The sequence below is a fragment of the Stenella coeruleoalba genome (genome assembly GCF_951394435.1).
Source record: "Stenella coeruleoalba genome assembly, chromosome: 15".
In the NCBI taxonomy this organism is placed as follows: Eukaryota; Metazoa; Chordata; class Mammalia; order Artiodactyla; family Delphinidae; genus Stenella; species Stenella coeruleoalba.
Window position 1 is genome coordinate 58,725,670 of NC_137161.1, and position 15,169 is coordinate 58,740,838.

General features: G+C 46.0%; 1 protein-coding gene across 6 annotated transcripts in view; it reads right to left on the reverse strand.

Annotated features, from left to right (window-relative positions):
• TXNDC11 (thioredoxin domain containing 11) overlaps positions 1-15,169 on the reverse strand; it is a 66,149-nt gene that overhangs the window by 9,862 nt on the left and 41,118 nt on the right. For 5 of the 6 annotated variants that reach the window (XM_079944783.1, XM_079944788.1, XM_079944785.1 and 2 more), the window contains 3 exons: positions 10,990-11,102; positions 8,715-8,915; positions 2,023-2,815 (listed from right to left, as the gene is read on the reverse strand). In XM_079944783.1, the coding sequence (XP_079800909.1) occupies positions 2,023-2,815; positions 8,715-8,915; positions 10,990-11,102 (1,107 nt within the window). The remainder of the gene's footprint in view (positions 1-2,022; positions 2,816-8,714; positions 8,916-10,989; positions 11,103-15,169) is intronic. The other variant, XM_079944787.1, reaches the window with a different exon arrangement.

The window sequence follows — 15,169 nt, forward strand, 5'->3', positions numbered from 1 at the left end:
TAAAAACAACACTGGTCCACAAATGGACACCTGAGCCTGTATAAGTCATCAACACGCCACCATGGAGATTTCAACTGTACCAAGACCTTTAAGCATAACTACCGATGCAGTAATTGCACAAGCTACTGTAATGGGGAAGGTGTTTAAATACTCATTAATTTAAAGATAAGGAGCTATGGTTTTTGTTTCCTTTATTAAAGTCCTTCAAGTTTCTTTCTTAAAAGGTTAAGAAAAATAAACTCAATTATATTTAGTGGAAAAACACATAAATAAAACCCATAAATAATCCCAAACCCTAACCTGAAGCAACAGTTTTACCCTCCCCACCAACTCTACTATCTTCAGATTCCTTTGTATCATCTGAAGCAGCACTAATCTGAGTTTCACTTCTTTTTTTCTTCTTTTTTCTCTCCATTGCGAGGCCCTAGTGAACAATGATATGTTCTGTGGAGGGCGGAGGAAAGGAGGAAGGTCTTGTGAAGAGAATCCGTCATCAACACCTGACTGATACTTAGTTGGCTAGGTTTTTGAAACATAAAACCAAGAATTATTTACTAATCTGAATGAAGCCTAAATTCTGAAACTGACCCAGAGACAGCTGACTTAAGAGTCAACTCTCCAAAACAACAACGATGCACAGTGAATGTTTTTGGATGAGGACCCTGACAAATTTTGTCACCAACCACAGCACAAAGAACAACGGAGCTAGATGTTTCAGAGGAGATAAGAGAAGATGAAAAGAAATCGGAAGAAGGCTTTTTTCAGATTACCATTAAATTCAGGATGCACACATCACAAGCTAGCTCACTGAATGCTTGAGTATTAGAACAGAATGCAGGAAAATCCAATAAACACTTACGTTAAAAATACAGGCTTATTTCATTTTCAGAAAACTCAGTACAGTAAAATGTAACTAGGAAACATGAATTAGGAGCAATTTGTAGTATCAAAAGAGTACACACTTCATAAAGTGACTGGTCACAGGGTTCCTCTAAGCACTCAGGAGGCTTTGTGTTTATAACATAAAGCCTTTTATTAACATAAGCCTTTTAACGTGTCTAACATAAGAAACGAGCTTCACCTGGACTTAAAGGACGGCAGCTAAAATGACTATCATTTAGGGGCTTTGAGTTTACTCTTGCTTTCATACTCTCCAAAACTTGAAAATAAAAGGTTTCCCTCCCCACCAAATTCCTCCTGTCTCCATTTGGCAAATGCTAACTTTCCCCCATGTTTCCAACGAGGCTGAACTAACACGGCTTTTGAATTCTCACTTCCTTGTGTGCACATCAAGGATGGCAGCAAAGCCCTGGGAAAAGGACAGCATCGGTTAGTTCACTGCTGCTGCCAAGCCTAAGGGCAAGCTCTCGGATGCACTCCCATAATGGGGACTTACCCGCCACCCCCCCCCAAAAAAGTGGGTTTTGCTGGTTTGCAACCTGAGACGTATTGCACTTGACACTTGTTTGTTACAATCTAGGCACCCAAGGTCAGAGCAGCATTTCTCAACTTGTTATGAAAGAGCAGCAGAACAAACTAGGTCTGGTGGCCTTGATGCCTAGACAGCTAAACCTGTGAGACAAAAAGGGGGGCCAGGTGGTTCTATCGTTTCACTGCTTTCTGTTTAAGTACCTTTCGAATGAAGCCGCTGTTGGGGCTCACGTTCATCAGACCCTGGGGAGTTACCACCCGACCCACTCTCCACCACCCTGTCCGTCACAGAGGCCAGGTTCCCCCCCGGCCGCAGCTCATGCCACCATGGAAATGCGGCAGGCGCTGCCGATCAGGAACGCTGGACTCTTAGCCCCCAAGGGCTAAGTGAAAAACTTATCCAAAATTTGGAGTTAGGAAGTTTCTGTTCCATTTAATATACAAAATTAGCTTCTTTTAAAATTATGACCAGCTGCAGTCTAAAGATTTCAAATGCGCTAAGAGCCAACCGTAATGAGATCCCTAAATAAAAGTTACCTATGTTAAGTTAAGCAAAGCATTAGGTTTGGGGAAGGAAACTGCCCACAGTACCTAGGGTGAACTTCATAAGAGCTTGTTTTGGATCCAGGACATAATGAGACTCTTCTTTCACGTCAACAATTGCAGCAAATCCTTTCACCCGAGCAGTGCTCGGAGCACCCAGCCTCTCTGCATACAACCAAAATAAATTGGAATCCAAAAGGTAGATGTTCAGGGTCTTGTTGGTTCTGCAGCTCAGGCCTATGAAGCTTGCGTTATCCACGTCCAGTTCAGGAAAGAGATACCTGTTCTCCTCAATGTGAGGAACGGAGCTTGGGGTATCAACCTCACATTTCTTCTCAAGGGAAGAAAATGCAATGGTCGGGGTTTCAAAGACATCTTGTTCAGAATCAATGAAGCCTGTCACGCCCCTGTTTATGGTCCTGCAACATGCAGTGTAGTAGCTGAAAGGGCTATAGAAACTTAGAAAATTCCTGCATTCTATGCTGTCTGATGCCACATGATAAAAGGTCTGCTCCTTGAGGTAGAAAGAATCCAGAGCTGCTGCCATCTCAAAAAAGCTGCACTGGGGCATGCCGACCGAGCTTGGCCTGAGGCCGCCGGCAGTCTGGTTGACACACAGTTCACACACGTTGTGGGTCCTGGAGATGGAGTGCCACTGGGGCAGCACCACGGTGTTGCAGCAGGGGGACTCCGTTATCAGCGGCGGGTCCGGCAGCTGGGCTGGGGGCTCAGGCGCCAGAGACTTGAACACCGGGGCGTCCACTCGCCGCAGGTGCTGAAGGAGCCGCTCCACCACCTGGTCCCCGTGACAGTTGTTGTACTCCAAGGCCACTTCGGTGATCTGAAACACAGGGCAGAGCTCATGAGAGGTGTGGGGGTGACTGAGGGACAGACCCCGTGGCTCTTAGACCTGGAAAGCATCTTGTCTGATTCACAAGAAGGAACCCTGGCTGGAAACACAGCACCAAACAGGAAGCTGTCACACCAAAAGCTATTAATAAAGAGGTTTGGGTTATTTTTCAGATCCTGTCACTCTGTTAACAAATACTGAACCGCCTGTTCAGAGACGGAAGGGGTCTTACAGGGAGATGTCAGTCTACCCCGTGATGGGGTGAAGTGGCTCACGCCACAACACACATCGAAGAACCAGGAACAGAATTTAAATCTCAACGCCCAGTTGAGTGCACTTTCCGTTACATCCTTAAAACTCCTCGAGACGATGTCTTCTTTCTTCATCTTAAGTAAGTCTAAAAATTTCCCAAATATTTGATCCACTTGTTGATCCACCTAACAAGTGGATCAAATATTTCACAGCATATGTTTCCAAATAAATTCATGCCTCACAGGAGGCTACGAATTCAGCCTCTTCCAAACCATACTCAACCATCTCGCCTTCCTCCCCCTGTACCACCCTTTCTAGAAAATGGCATCAACAAACTGGAAAAATCAGCTAACCCTCAATTTCTCCTCTGCATCACCCAAGCCTCCAATCCAGCCAGCTCTGACTTCAGCATCACGAAGCGGCCCCCCTTTGCACCCTCACAGTCACTGCCTCAACTCAGGCTCTCATGTGTCACAGAGTGCCCCCGTTTTCTCTCCCCTGCCTTAACTGAGCCTCCACACTGACAACACTTATTTTTAAAAATACACCCTAAGCAGGAGACTCCTCTGCTAAATGACATTCGACGGCTCCCTATTACCTGGAGGGTAACCCTAACATAATCTGACCTGAGTCTGCCTTTCCGGTGTCACCCCACCACCTTTACACCAGCCAGGCCCTTCCACAATGCCTTGCCTTCAGAGGCCTGGCCGGGGCCTCCTCCATCTGACAAACCTCAACACTCTCCCCAAGACCCTGCACCAGGATGGCTGCTCCAACAAAGCTAACACCCCCACCCTCCCCCATGAAGAGTCTACATCTTCAGGGTTAGTCCCAGAAGCCCTTCCCAGACAGTCTCCCAACTGTCTGTCAAGACATCCCTCTTCCCCACAGGCTTAAGGATCCAAGGGCAGGGACCATGTTTGATTTATCCTGCTATCCCCGCAGCCTAGCTCAGAGCCTGAAACATAACAAATGGTCGATAAACAGCTGGTGAACGAAGGGCATCTCAGGATAAGTACATGCTCCCGCTTCTCGGGGAGATGAACCCCTTTACGCTCAGACCAGTGTTAGCCATTTAGATTCACATTTCATTCCAAGGCTCTTCCATTTCCGAACTGAGTACCTTTCACCACCCAACAGCCACCCCAGGTCAATGAAAAAGATGAGCAAGTCATCATAATCCAAAGGCATTTATACTCCCTAAAATAGAACTGTGTGCTAACTTAAATCCCACCAAGGTTAGTTAAAAGGTGTCAAGTCACTCAGGATTTTGTTTCATTAAAGAGTGTGGGGGAGGGACTTCCCTGGTGGCGCAGTGGTTGGGAGTCTGCCTGCCGATGCAGGGGACACGGGTTCGTGCCCCGGTCCGGGAAGATCCCACATGCCGTGGAGTGGCTGGGCCCGTGAGCCATGGCCGCTGAGCCTGTGCGTCCGGAGCTTGTACTCCGCAACGGGAGAGGCCACAACAGTGAGAGGCCCGTGTACCGCAAAAAAAAAAAAAAAAAGAGAGTGTGTGTGTGTTTGTGTGTGAGAAAACCATTTAATAAGTGCTTTTCCAATTTCAAAGAAAACCCAAATTTTATAACATATGATACTTATAGACAGAGTTAATTTAAGACATATGCGTTTGTACAGAAAAACAGATTGTTTGAATAGTTCTTCAGCATAAAAATGGTTACTTCAGATGATAAACCAGTGTTTTGGTTTTTTGCCCCCACACAAAAACATCTCAGCCCTTTTTAAAGGATAAGGCTCTGACAGCACATTACGCTAAAAAGGTCAAGCCCGTGTGATTCATAAATAGCCCAGCTGCCCTCATGCCCCATCCTGGTACTACTTTATATTCAAAGACATAATAGATTACCACCCCCAGTCCCCCCCACCAAAACCCACAAAAATTCAAGTACAGTCAGCCCTCCATATCCTCAGGTTCTGTATCTGCAATTCAAACAACCATGGATCGAAAATATTCAGGGGGAAAAATGCCAGAAAAGAAAGCTTGAATTTGCTGCACATAGGCAACTATTTACATACCATTTATATTATATCAGGTATCATAAGTAATCTTAGAGACGATTTAAAATATACGGAAGATGTGCATAGGTTATATACAAATACTATGCTATTTTACACATGGAACTTGAGTATGTTGGATTTTGGTACCTGCAGGGGGCCTGGAACCAACCCCACTGTGGATACCAGGGGACGTCTGTATTTGCCATGGATTTTTATGAAAAGTCCAAGTAGGAGTACACTGAGGAGAGCAAAACTCCTTACGGGGTCTTCCTTCCTCATCTCTTTCATTCTTAATGTCTCTCACAAACAAAGCAGCCGTGTAAAGGATATTCTTAAGTGAAGAAAATATTTTATACAGTAATGCCCCTGAAAAGTGAGGAGTTCTTAGTTTTCTCCTATAAACTGAACCAGTTTTTACTGTTATATTCCGTTTTCATAACAGGCAGTTTTGAAAAGGCACTCCAGTTACATCCCGTATATGAATCACTTGATGTCACATTTAATTTCATGTGAATAAGGAAAATTTGGCAAAAAACTTTAAATGTTTGCACTATAAATGCTTCCTTCCATTTTCGTTAATCGGAGAAATCTGTAAGTCTGGACAAGGTGCCTTTGTCCCCTAGACTCGTACGCAGTGGACGCCTCAGAGCAGCGCTGTGAAAGCTAAGAACCCGGGACTTCCCTGGTGGCTCAGTGGTTAAGAATCCACCTGCCAATGCAGGGGACACGGGTTCGAGCCCTGGTCCGGGAAGATCCCACATGCCGCAGAGCAGCTAAGCCTGTGCGCCACAACTACTGAGCCTGCGCTCTAGAGCCTGCGTGCCGCAACTATTGAAGTCCGTGCGCCCAGAGCCTGTGCTCCGCAACAAGAGAAGCCACCGCAGTAAGAAGCCCACTCGCTGCAACTTGAGAAAGCCCCTGTACAGTAACGAAGACCCAATGCAGCCGAAAATAAAATTAATTAATAATAAAAATAATTCAAAAAAACAAGCTAAGAACCCACACAGAGTCTCTTCTGGCTGCGCTAAGAATTTCTTTTGATAAGCACACTGAGATGTCTCATGAGCTCTCCGGGACTCTCTGGAGACGCTGGGGTCAGGGGCCTGACTCCGTGCGCGGTGCAGGCTGTGCTCTCCCGGGGGCAGGGTGGGGCACATGTGTGGAAGAGCAGCTGCCTGGTGCTGGCCTGGGCCTCACAGGGCAGTCCCCACATGGCCGTCCCTTACTGACTGACTCCCCTGCCCCGACTCTACAATGACCACTCTCTTCTCGACAAGGCAGGCCTCCTCCATCGCCTGCCCAAAGTTGGGCCTAAAAGCATAAATGGAAAAATAAGGCTTAAGGCTTAAATTCTTTTGGGGTCAAGGAGCCTTTGAGTTTAGAACTCACCCTCATGTAAGGGAGGTGTTCACCCCTCCCACCCTGCCCAACCCCAAGGATGACTTCCTTACTTCTAGTCACTGTGTCACACTTTCCATGGTCACAGCCCCACTTCCCATCCCCAACACCACTGTCCAAGTTCAGCATCTTCCTACTTCTCACTTTTCTGGAACACGGCTGCTAGGAAAACTTTAATAATGGTAACACAGCTCTGCTGACAGCGCTCCATTATCAGACTTTGACGGCTACGATTAATCCTGGAGTCCTCAAAGAAGCACCCAAAAGCCTCTCCTCCAGCGTTTTTTTTCTGGGTCTTCTTCAATCAGTTCTTTATGGAGACCATACAACCTGTCCTATTTCCTAATATCTAAACCCGTCGCCCCCTGCCCACCCCCGTGCCTTTGCTCAGGCTATTCCTTCCCTTAAGTTGCTCTCAGCCCATCACAATTCTAGCCACCCCTGAAGGCCTGTCTCAAACACTCATCCCTCCCACAGCCCCCTCCTGCCTCCCTCCTGCCCAGCCCCCAGCTTCCCAGGACAGCACCCACTCTCCTCCAGTTCCTCCTGGGGCTGAGCACACTCTGCCTTGAATTACAAGCAGGTTCTTGCTCCCCTACCAGACAGGCCTCTGAGACCATGAGACCAAGGCTCTGCCTTCTCCATCTTTCTCCACCGTGGCTCCCGGGCACAGTGCTCCATAAACGTTTGCTAAAGGGGCCTGAAATGAACAGGGAAATGTACTGCACTTGGCTGAGTAATCCATAACACTAAGATGCCGCCTGGTTTAACCACAGGCTGCGATTAAGGGACTCTCTTCAGCTCACAGGGACACTAAGAGCCTGGAGGAAAGGAGCTGTGGGCAAAACCTTGATAAACAAAGACAGAGGAGTACAGGGAGATGGGGGAGACACTCACCCAGAAACAAAGAGTTGGAAAGCAAGTGTCTCCCACCAGGTGTCTAAATCCAAGCACAACCCCCCAGAGAAACTGGGCTCCAGTCACAAAATACCACACAACCCAGAACCCCGACATGCCCAGACAAGACAGAATTCTCCAGGAGGAAACTTTAAAAGTTAAAGTAAAAATCCACAACCATGGCTAATACCTTGGTTGAAAACCCCACCTTTCCTACAAAGAGCTTTAAGGGCTCTTAATACTAGAGTGTCTTAGTTCATAAAATAACTGTGTAGTGAAGATTTTCTAAAGAAATTAAGTCTTATTACTTCAAGTCCTCCCTAATCAGAGAAAAAACAAAGCTATTTCACCTTCTCTCCTTTCCCCCTCTAAGCCATGGGAGCAGCGCTCACTCAGAAGGCCCCCAGCAGGGATACTAACTGCAACAAAGAGGCTCCAGAGCAGCCAAGTGAGGGTCTGGCCTGGCCTCCCGGCTCCCTCAGGAAAGGAGAATCCTGCCTCCCGGCTCCCTCAGGAAAGCAGGCCATCAGGCTCATGTGGAGGGCTTGGGAGAGGCCGCATCTAGGCAGCCTGGCCAGTGATTCACTGGCTGTCTGAAATTGGTTTGGGCCAATTAAGGGATCCTTGAGGGAAGGAAAAAATAAAACTCCCAGTAAATCCAATTTAGCAATCCCAGGCGTTCTCGGCTGATTGTTATTGCTCTAAGTGCCTCGAACAATCCCATGTATAAAATAAACTCACACCCAGAGACAGTGAATGCACCAGATGAAGCAGAAAAGGCAGCAGGGAGGGGCTGACTCCTGATGGCGGTTGTCTCCGAAAACTGCTCTGTGAGACATGCAAGGTTTAGAAAAACATGGGATCCCAAGGTCACCACCACTGCTGCTGGCTGCTGGGCTGAGAGTGGCCAGGGCCAACAGTCTGATCAAACCCCCGCGACAACAGAATCCCAAAGGCCACACTAAACCCTGCCACACTAAACCCTACCATCCCCTCTGCCCCTCTCCCGGGCATCCATCACCGCAGGAAGAGAGCCATCTGGTCCTTTTCCAGAGAGGCACAGTTTGCCTTCCCTGTCCCCTCCGACTCAGCAGACCTGAGCAGCTGTCAGTAATGTGGCCAGAGAGGCTGTGGTGAGTCCTACCCAAGGCACGGGCTCTCCTGCTCACTTACAGGAGAAAGAAGTAACGCCACAGAAACGCAGCAGCTGCTCCTGGCGGCCGCTCGGCGGCTAGGGGAAACTACTCTGATCGCGGAATGAGAAAAGGCTAAGTTAATGAGTTTCTCCGACTCCTTATGAGACACCTTTTACCATTATGACTCTTACCTCATCTATTAAAGGATGACTTTCGGCTAAGGGATTAAAAGGTATAAATACAAAAAGTGCTGGTCCCTTCTTCAGTTCATTGTTCAGCAGGAGACTCTTGCCGCCGTGGGGCCGCAGCCATCGAAGGAGCATCTCTCGGTTTTCTAAGGCCCACTTATAGATGTTCTCAGCTGTGTAGTTGATGACCTCCCTGGGAAAGACCTGGGAAGGACAAACGCACAGAGGATAAAAGGCAGGGCAGGATCAAAGCACATCCTCAGCCCCGTCCTCAACCCCACACTTCACAGGTGAGGAAAATGAGGCTCAGAGCAGTGACACGACCTGTCCCTGCCTGTGCAGCTAAACCCTGGCTCTACTTCTCCAGACAGAGCGCTTCCTCACAAGCAGCTCGGAAAAGCAAAAGCAGCTGTAAGAGGTGACTTGCATATCATGTGGTTCATCTTTTTCCCTTTAGACAGACTCGTCTATCAACAAATAAGCCTCCTTGCCTGCTGCTGGCAACAATGACCTCTACCACCCTGCGCAAGGGGAGCTCTAAGGGAACAGAAATGATGGAGTCAAGGATAATTTTTACCTTGGTAAAATCATGTTTAACTTGGTCCCTGGGGACCCTCTGTTAGGGCAGAAGTTTGGATCTGCCTTGCTCACATGTACCCCCAGTGACCAGAACACCTGGCACAGAGCGGGAACTCAACAAATATTTGCATGAATCCATGAGTAACCTAGAACTTGTACAAGGCCACGGGTCACATTTTATGTGTACAGAATGAAGGAGAGATACACCTAGATTTTTTGCTTTGTTTTCCTATAATAATCAAGAGTACGTCAACATAAAATTATTTTTGAAATTCCAGTGATATAAATCACTGGGTTTCAAACAAAACTCCCCACAGAATGCTTTGGAGAGTTCCACAAAATGAGGTATTTTACACTCCCCAAAATACAGGTTTAAATTGGCTTACAACAAAGATGTCTACTGCTTTTATTTTTTAAAAATACTGGTATCCCAGTATTATTTCATTTGCTAAAAGGAATTCTGCTGCTACACCAACCAACCAACCTTAAAAAGTATGGAACTGATGCAGTAAACCCAATATCTTTTTCAGTATCATTCTCAGTCCTACCTTCTTTTCTCCGTCTATTTTAAATTTCTTCCTCAGTACCCTTTACTATACATAAACATGATATATGTTGGTTGTATAGCATGCTATAAAGGAAGGATGAAGGAAAAGGATAGCAAAGGCAGATGAAGTCAAAAGAAGCTTAGACAGAGAAACAAGGAGAGTGGGTGGGTGGTCGGAGAAACCATCACAGCAGTGATTCCCAAAGTGGGATGGTAGGAGTCTGAAAAAACATAATCAACATTTCTATCTGGAAAACACAGAAATACATTTGACTTTGGGAATATAAACTGCGAGAAGTAAAGCCATCTGGGATACAGAGATATGCAGAAGCCAGGGTGACTGGCACTGAGGGCGCCCCACAGGAGGGTCTAACAGCATGAGGTCTGCACACTGAGCCGAGGGGAGTGTGGGATTAAAGGGCTGGGCACACTGGGTACGGGAGATCTGGTCTTCACTCGACCTGTAAGTCACTGACACCATCAATGAAGTCAGAGAGAGAAAATACTGAAGAAAAATAAACTCAGAGCTGAGACTGAGGAAGTAGCAATAAACAGAGCAGAAGCACAGCACTAAGCAGGATACAGGTCAAAAGCTCAGAAATAGCTGAGTTGGGGCTGGTCCACCAGAAAGCAAATAAAATCAGGGAACAAAGACAACAATGGAAAACGAGGCTCTCTGGGGCGGAAAGCCAACAACTTCTCACTGTGACTTGACAAGAACTTCAAAATCCATTTCATCAGCTAAAGGAGAAAAGCATGTCACATTACTACTCTTGATAAATGGAACAAATGAAGAAAGAACATTGCCCAAAGGAAGCTTAACCTCTGAGAACATGGGCCCAGAGTAACACTTCTCCAACAGAGTAGCTGCAATTTCATCCAAGAAGGAAAACTAACAAGGCTGTATCAAAATCTAAGAATATAAACAGAATTTCTAGATGTTAAATCCAAGAGCCCTCTAATGCATGAGTTCTAAACCAGGGGCATGGGCTCTACAGAGGGGCTGTAGGGACTCTCAGTTTGCAATATAAAATCATGTGCACTCCCCTAGAGAGAGTATCCATAGATTTTATCCAATTCTTAAAGAAGTCTGTGATCCAAACAAGGTTTAGAACCACTGCGCTAATATAAACGTGATTTCAAAATACTTACAAGTGATGTGTTGAAATGTCTATGTAAATACACACTTCCAGAGTGTACTAAGGATACCAGTTTCGCAAGATGTTTATTTGTGATAACCCCAAATCGTACTGTTCCTAGGTAATCTGAAACAGAAAATTTTCCTTTATTAAAAAGAAAAAGCCTATGCCTTAAAACAACCACAAAACCCAGTGATCAAATCCTGACGCACAAATTCCCCAGAGCAAAGCTCTTTTTGGGCACCTAGCCTAGACAGAAAAGGAGAAGCCGAAGAAACAACCTCCTGAAACAGACCTCATGTCTACTCCTGTGCACCTGTCTCTGACAAGCACTTGCACTGTGTCCGTCCGTGTCCCCCCGACTCATTAGCCCCACCTGGAAGCCCAGGCACATGCTGTTCTGTCTGGACACTTCCACGGCCAATTCCTTCTCATCATTCAGATCTCAGCTCTGACCCCACCTTCTCTGAGAAGCCCTCCCTGACCACCCGCCTCTGGGAAAACACTCAGAGGATGGTCTGGAAGGGGAAACTGGGGCTCCCTCCTGACTCAGGTCCTCTCTCTACCATTACTCTAATTTTTTTTGTTGTTGTTGTGGTACGCGGGCCTCTCACTGTTGTGGCCTCTCCCGCTGCAGAGCACAGGCTCTGGACGCGCAGGCTCAGTGGCCATGGCTCACGGGCCCAGCCACTCCGCAGCATGTGGGATCTTCCCGGACCGGGGCACGAACCCGTGTCCCCTGCATCGGCAGGTGGACTCCCAACCACTGCGCCACCAGGGAAGCCCTACTCTAATTTTTTAATAGCACTTATTAACTGGTACATAATCCTACTGATTTATTTAGATTTTCTTTGGTCTAACTTCCTCTTAAGTTCTGTGAAATTAGAAACCTTGTTTATTGCTGTTACCCCAGCACCTAAAGCAGTGTCTGGGCATCTGCATATTGACCTCTTGATTAATAAATATTAGTTAAATGAATCAATCTAGCATATATAGTAACTCATATAAATTAGTAAGAAAAAGAAAGCAGTTAAAAATGGTCAAATCACAGAAAAAGAAATATAAAAGGCTAAAAATACACTCAACCTCACTATTTCAGAGGAAAGCAAATGAGAACAAAATGCCACTTTTCACCTTCCAAATGCCCAAAATTTGAGACACAGGAAATATCAAATATTGATGACCAGCAGAGAAACGAGTACTCTGATGCAAAGCTGGTGGAAAGGGTAAAATGGCAGCCGCTTGGGAGAGCATCTGCTGTAGTGACCACAGTGGGACAGGGACACAGCCTGCAGCCCCACAGCTCCACTTCTTAGTGTCTACACATGTGCACCAAGAGACAAGCAAGGACAGTCACCAAGAAGTACTCTGCAGCTGTTAAAAACAGTGGGGCAGGGCTATCTATACAACATGAATAGATTTTCTAAGACACATATGAAAAAAAAAGCAAGCTGAAGAAAGATAAAGTACACCTTTTATGTGGAAAAAAGCGTCACACATAAAATGTTTTCCCCTTCAGGCATGTATGTTTAGAAATGTATACAGAATCTGAAAGGATAATAAAAATTGCTTCGTGTTGGGGGATGGAGATCAAAGGGGACTTTATCCTTAGGTGTGAAGCTTTCTTTTTCCCCCCCAAGGAGTATATTTAATGTAATATTTGTGTGATTAAGAACTGACTAAAATATCTAGTGTTAAAGGAGGTGGATAAGACAGTGTAGGAAAAGGTGCATTCTTTCCTATCCCCTTTCTGCTTTATTAGCAAACGTTAAATAAAATATCAGTTAAACTTTAAATGCTACCAACTGATATCTAAGTAGTTAAAATATGTAGGTGCTAAACACACGAAGTTTCTAGCTTAACCACACGGCCCATCTTCCAGCAGTGGCGGCATCTTCCTCTCAGAGGAGGAGTGGCTGTTGAGGATGAGGTGAGAGTGACTGTGTCCCTAACAGCGGCTGGACAATCTAGCACAAACCTGATGAGTTTAAAATGGCACAAAACCAAAGAAACACAAGAAGAGGAAATCAGAAATGGGGCTTCCCTGGTGGCACAGTGGCTAAGACTCCACGCTCCCAATGCAGGGGGCCCGGGTTCAATCCCTGATCGGGGAACTGGATCTCGCGTGCCGCAACAAAGATCCCGTGCATCACAATTGTAAGCCCTGGCACAGCCAAATAAAAATAAGTAAATAAATAAATATTAAAGAAAAAAAAGAATAAACCAGAAATGACGGAAATGGCTTACTTACAGGGTGGGTGGCAAAGGGGGGGGGTGGGTAATGGGAACTGGAGAACAGGGGTGAGGCAGCCTGACCTTCCTCTGAGTATCAGAACCACAGCAAAGCTCACAGCCTTCACACACGCAAAAACTAAAATCATGATACCAACCAGCATGTGTGGGGATCCAGTGGGGAACACAAGCACTAACAAACCAACCTAGCTGTACTGCAAATGCATCACACCTCAGTGAAGGGGTGGTGAGTGGGGAGAAAGAACTGAACCAGAAGAGAACAGCAAACGGTATCTTGACTGAATACTGTAAAACTAAAGACGATGAGAGCCAGGCTTCTCAGGGCAGGAGAAAAGTTACATACGAAGAGGGGAAATCTAAAATAAACTCTGCGGTGTTAAACTGGAATCAGAAAAAATTAGTATAAACTTATGAACTTTTGTATAACCTTACGACTTATGACACAGATAACAGATATAGAACTATGGAGGCATGCATGTGTGTGGGTATAAATACATATATGTCCTAGCTCTTTCTGCTGAAAGGGCCTAGAAGTAATGACACCTAATACTGAAGAGCATATCTTGTACCCAGATCTGGGTTTCTAAATGTCACTCTCCAATAAAAAGAAACCAGGGCTTATTGGAGAAGAGGCTGATCCCAGAGCTGGGGCAAAGGAAGTACAAGATGAGCCTGAAACATCTTGTCAAGTCAGAACGAAAGATGTGCTCATAAAAGGAGGGGGATATGTTCAAAGGACACAGGCGCCAACCTAAGATGCTCCTAATGGCCAAAGCCAGAACAATTTGAGCAACAAAATAAACAACCAGTATTTTTCAAAAGTGTCAATATCATGAGAGACAAGGAAAGAGTGAGGAATTGTTATAGGAGGAGACTAATTAAATGTGATGTAGGATCCCAGATCAGATCCTGGAACAGAAAACAGTCATTAGTGAAAACACTGGCAAAATTCAATAACGTCTGCAGTTTAGTTAATAATCCTGCACCAATGTTAATTTCTTAGTTTTGGCAAAAGCACCCTAACAAATGGTTAAATAATATGTTAACAATGGGGGAAGCTAAGTGAAGGCAGGACGTTAGGAAACTCCCTGTTCTATTCTTCCAACTTTTCTGCAAGCATAAAATTAGTTCAAAATTTAAATTTAAAAAAATGGCATAGGGCTTCCCTGGTGGCACAGTGGTTGAGAGTCCACCTGCCGATGCAGGGGACACGGATTCGTGCCCCGGTCCGGGAAGATCCCACATGCCGCGGAGCAGCTGGGCTCGTGAGCCATGGCCGCTGAGCCTGCGCGTCCAGAGCCTGTGCTCCGCAACGGGAGAGGCCACAACAGTGAGAGGCCTGCATACCGAAAAAAAAAAAAAAAAAAAAAAAAAGGCATAACATATAAGTTCAGATTCCAAAGCTGTCAGAAGAAAAAGCAGGACCCAAGAGAGGATATGAATTGGTAGAAGCAAAGACACCACTCTCCAGGAGAGGGCTGAATTTTGGTAGACTGGCATCAATAAAGAGAGGAGTGAAGGAAAAGCAGCCAGTAGGAAACTCATTTGATAGTCCGCCAAAGTCACCAACATGATTTATTGGAGCAGAGGAATAAGTAGTGACAGCTTGACTCAAAAGTTGAAAGGGTTCATTCAAAAACCTGTTTAACTGCATTAATAAGAATGGACAGGGCTTCCCTGGTGGGCGCAGTGGTTGAGAGTCCACCTGCCGATGTAGAGGACGCAGGTTCGTGCCCCAGTCCGGGAAGATCCCACATGCCGCAGAGCAGCTGGGCCCGTGAGCCATGGCCGCTGAGCCTGCACGTCCGGAGCCCGTGCTGTGCAGCGGGAGAGGCCACAACAGTGAGAGGCCCGTGTACCGCAAAAAAAAAAAAAAAAGAATGGACAGCCGCCTGCACAGAGCAGATTCTAACATGCCCAAACATGTTATAATTTCAAAA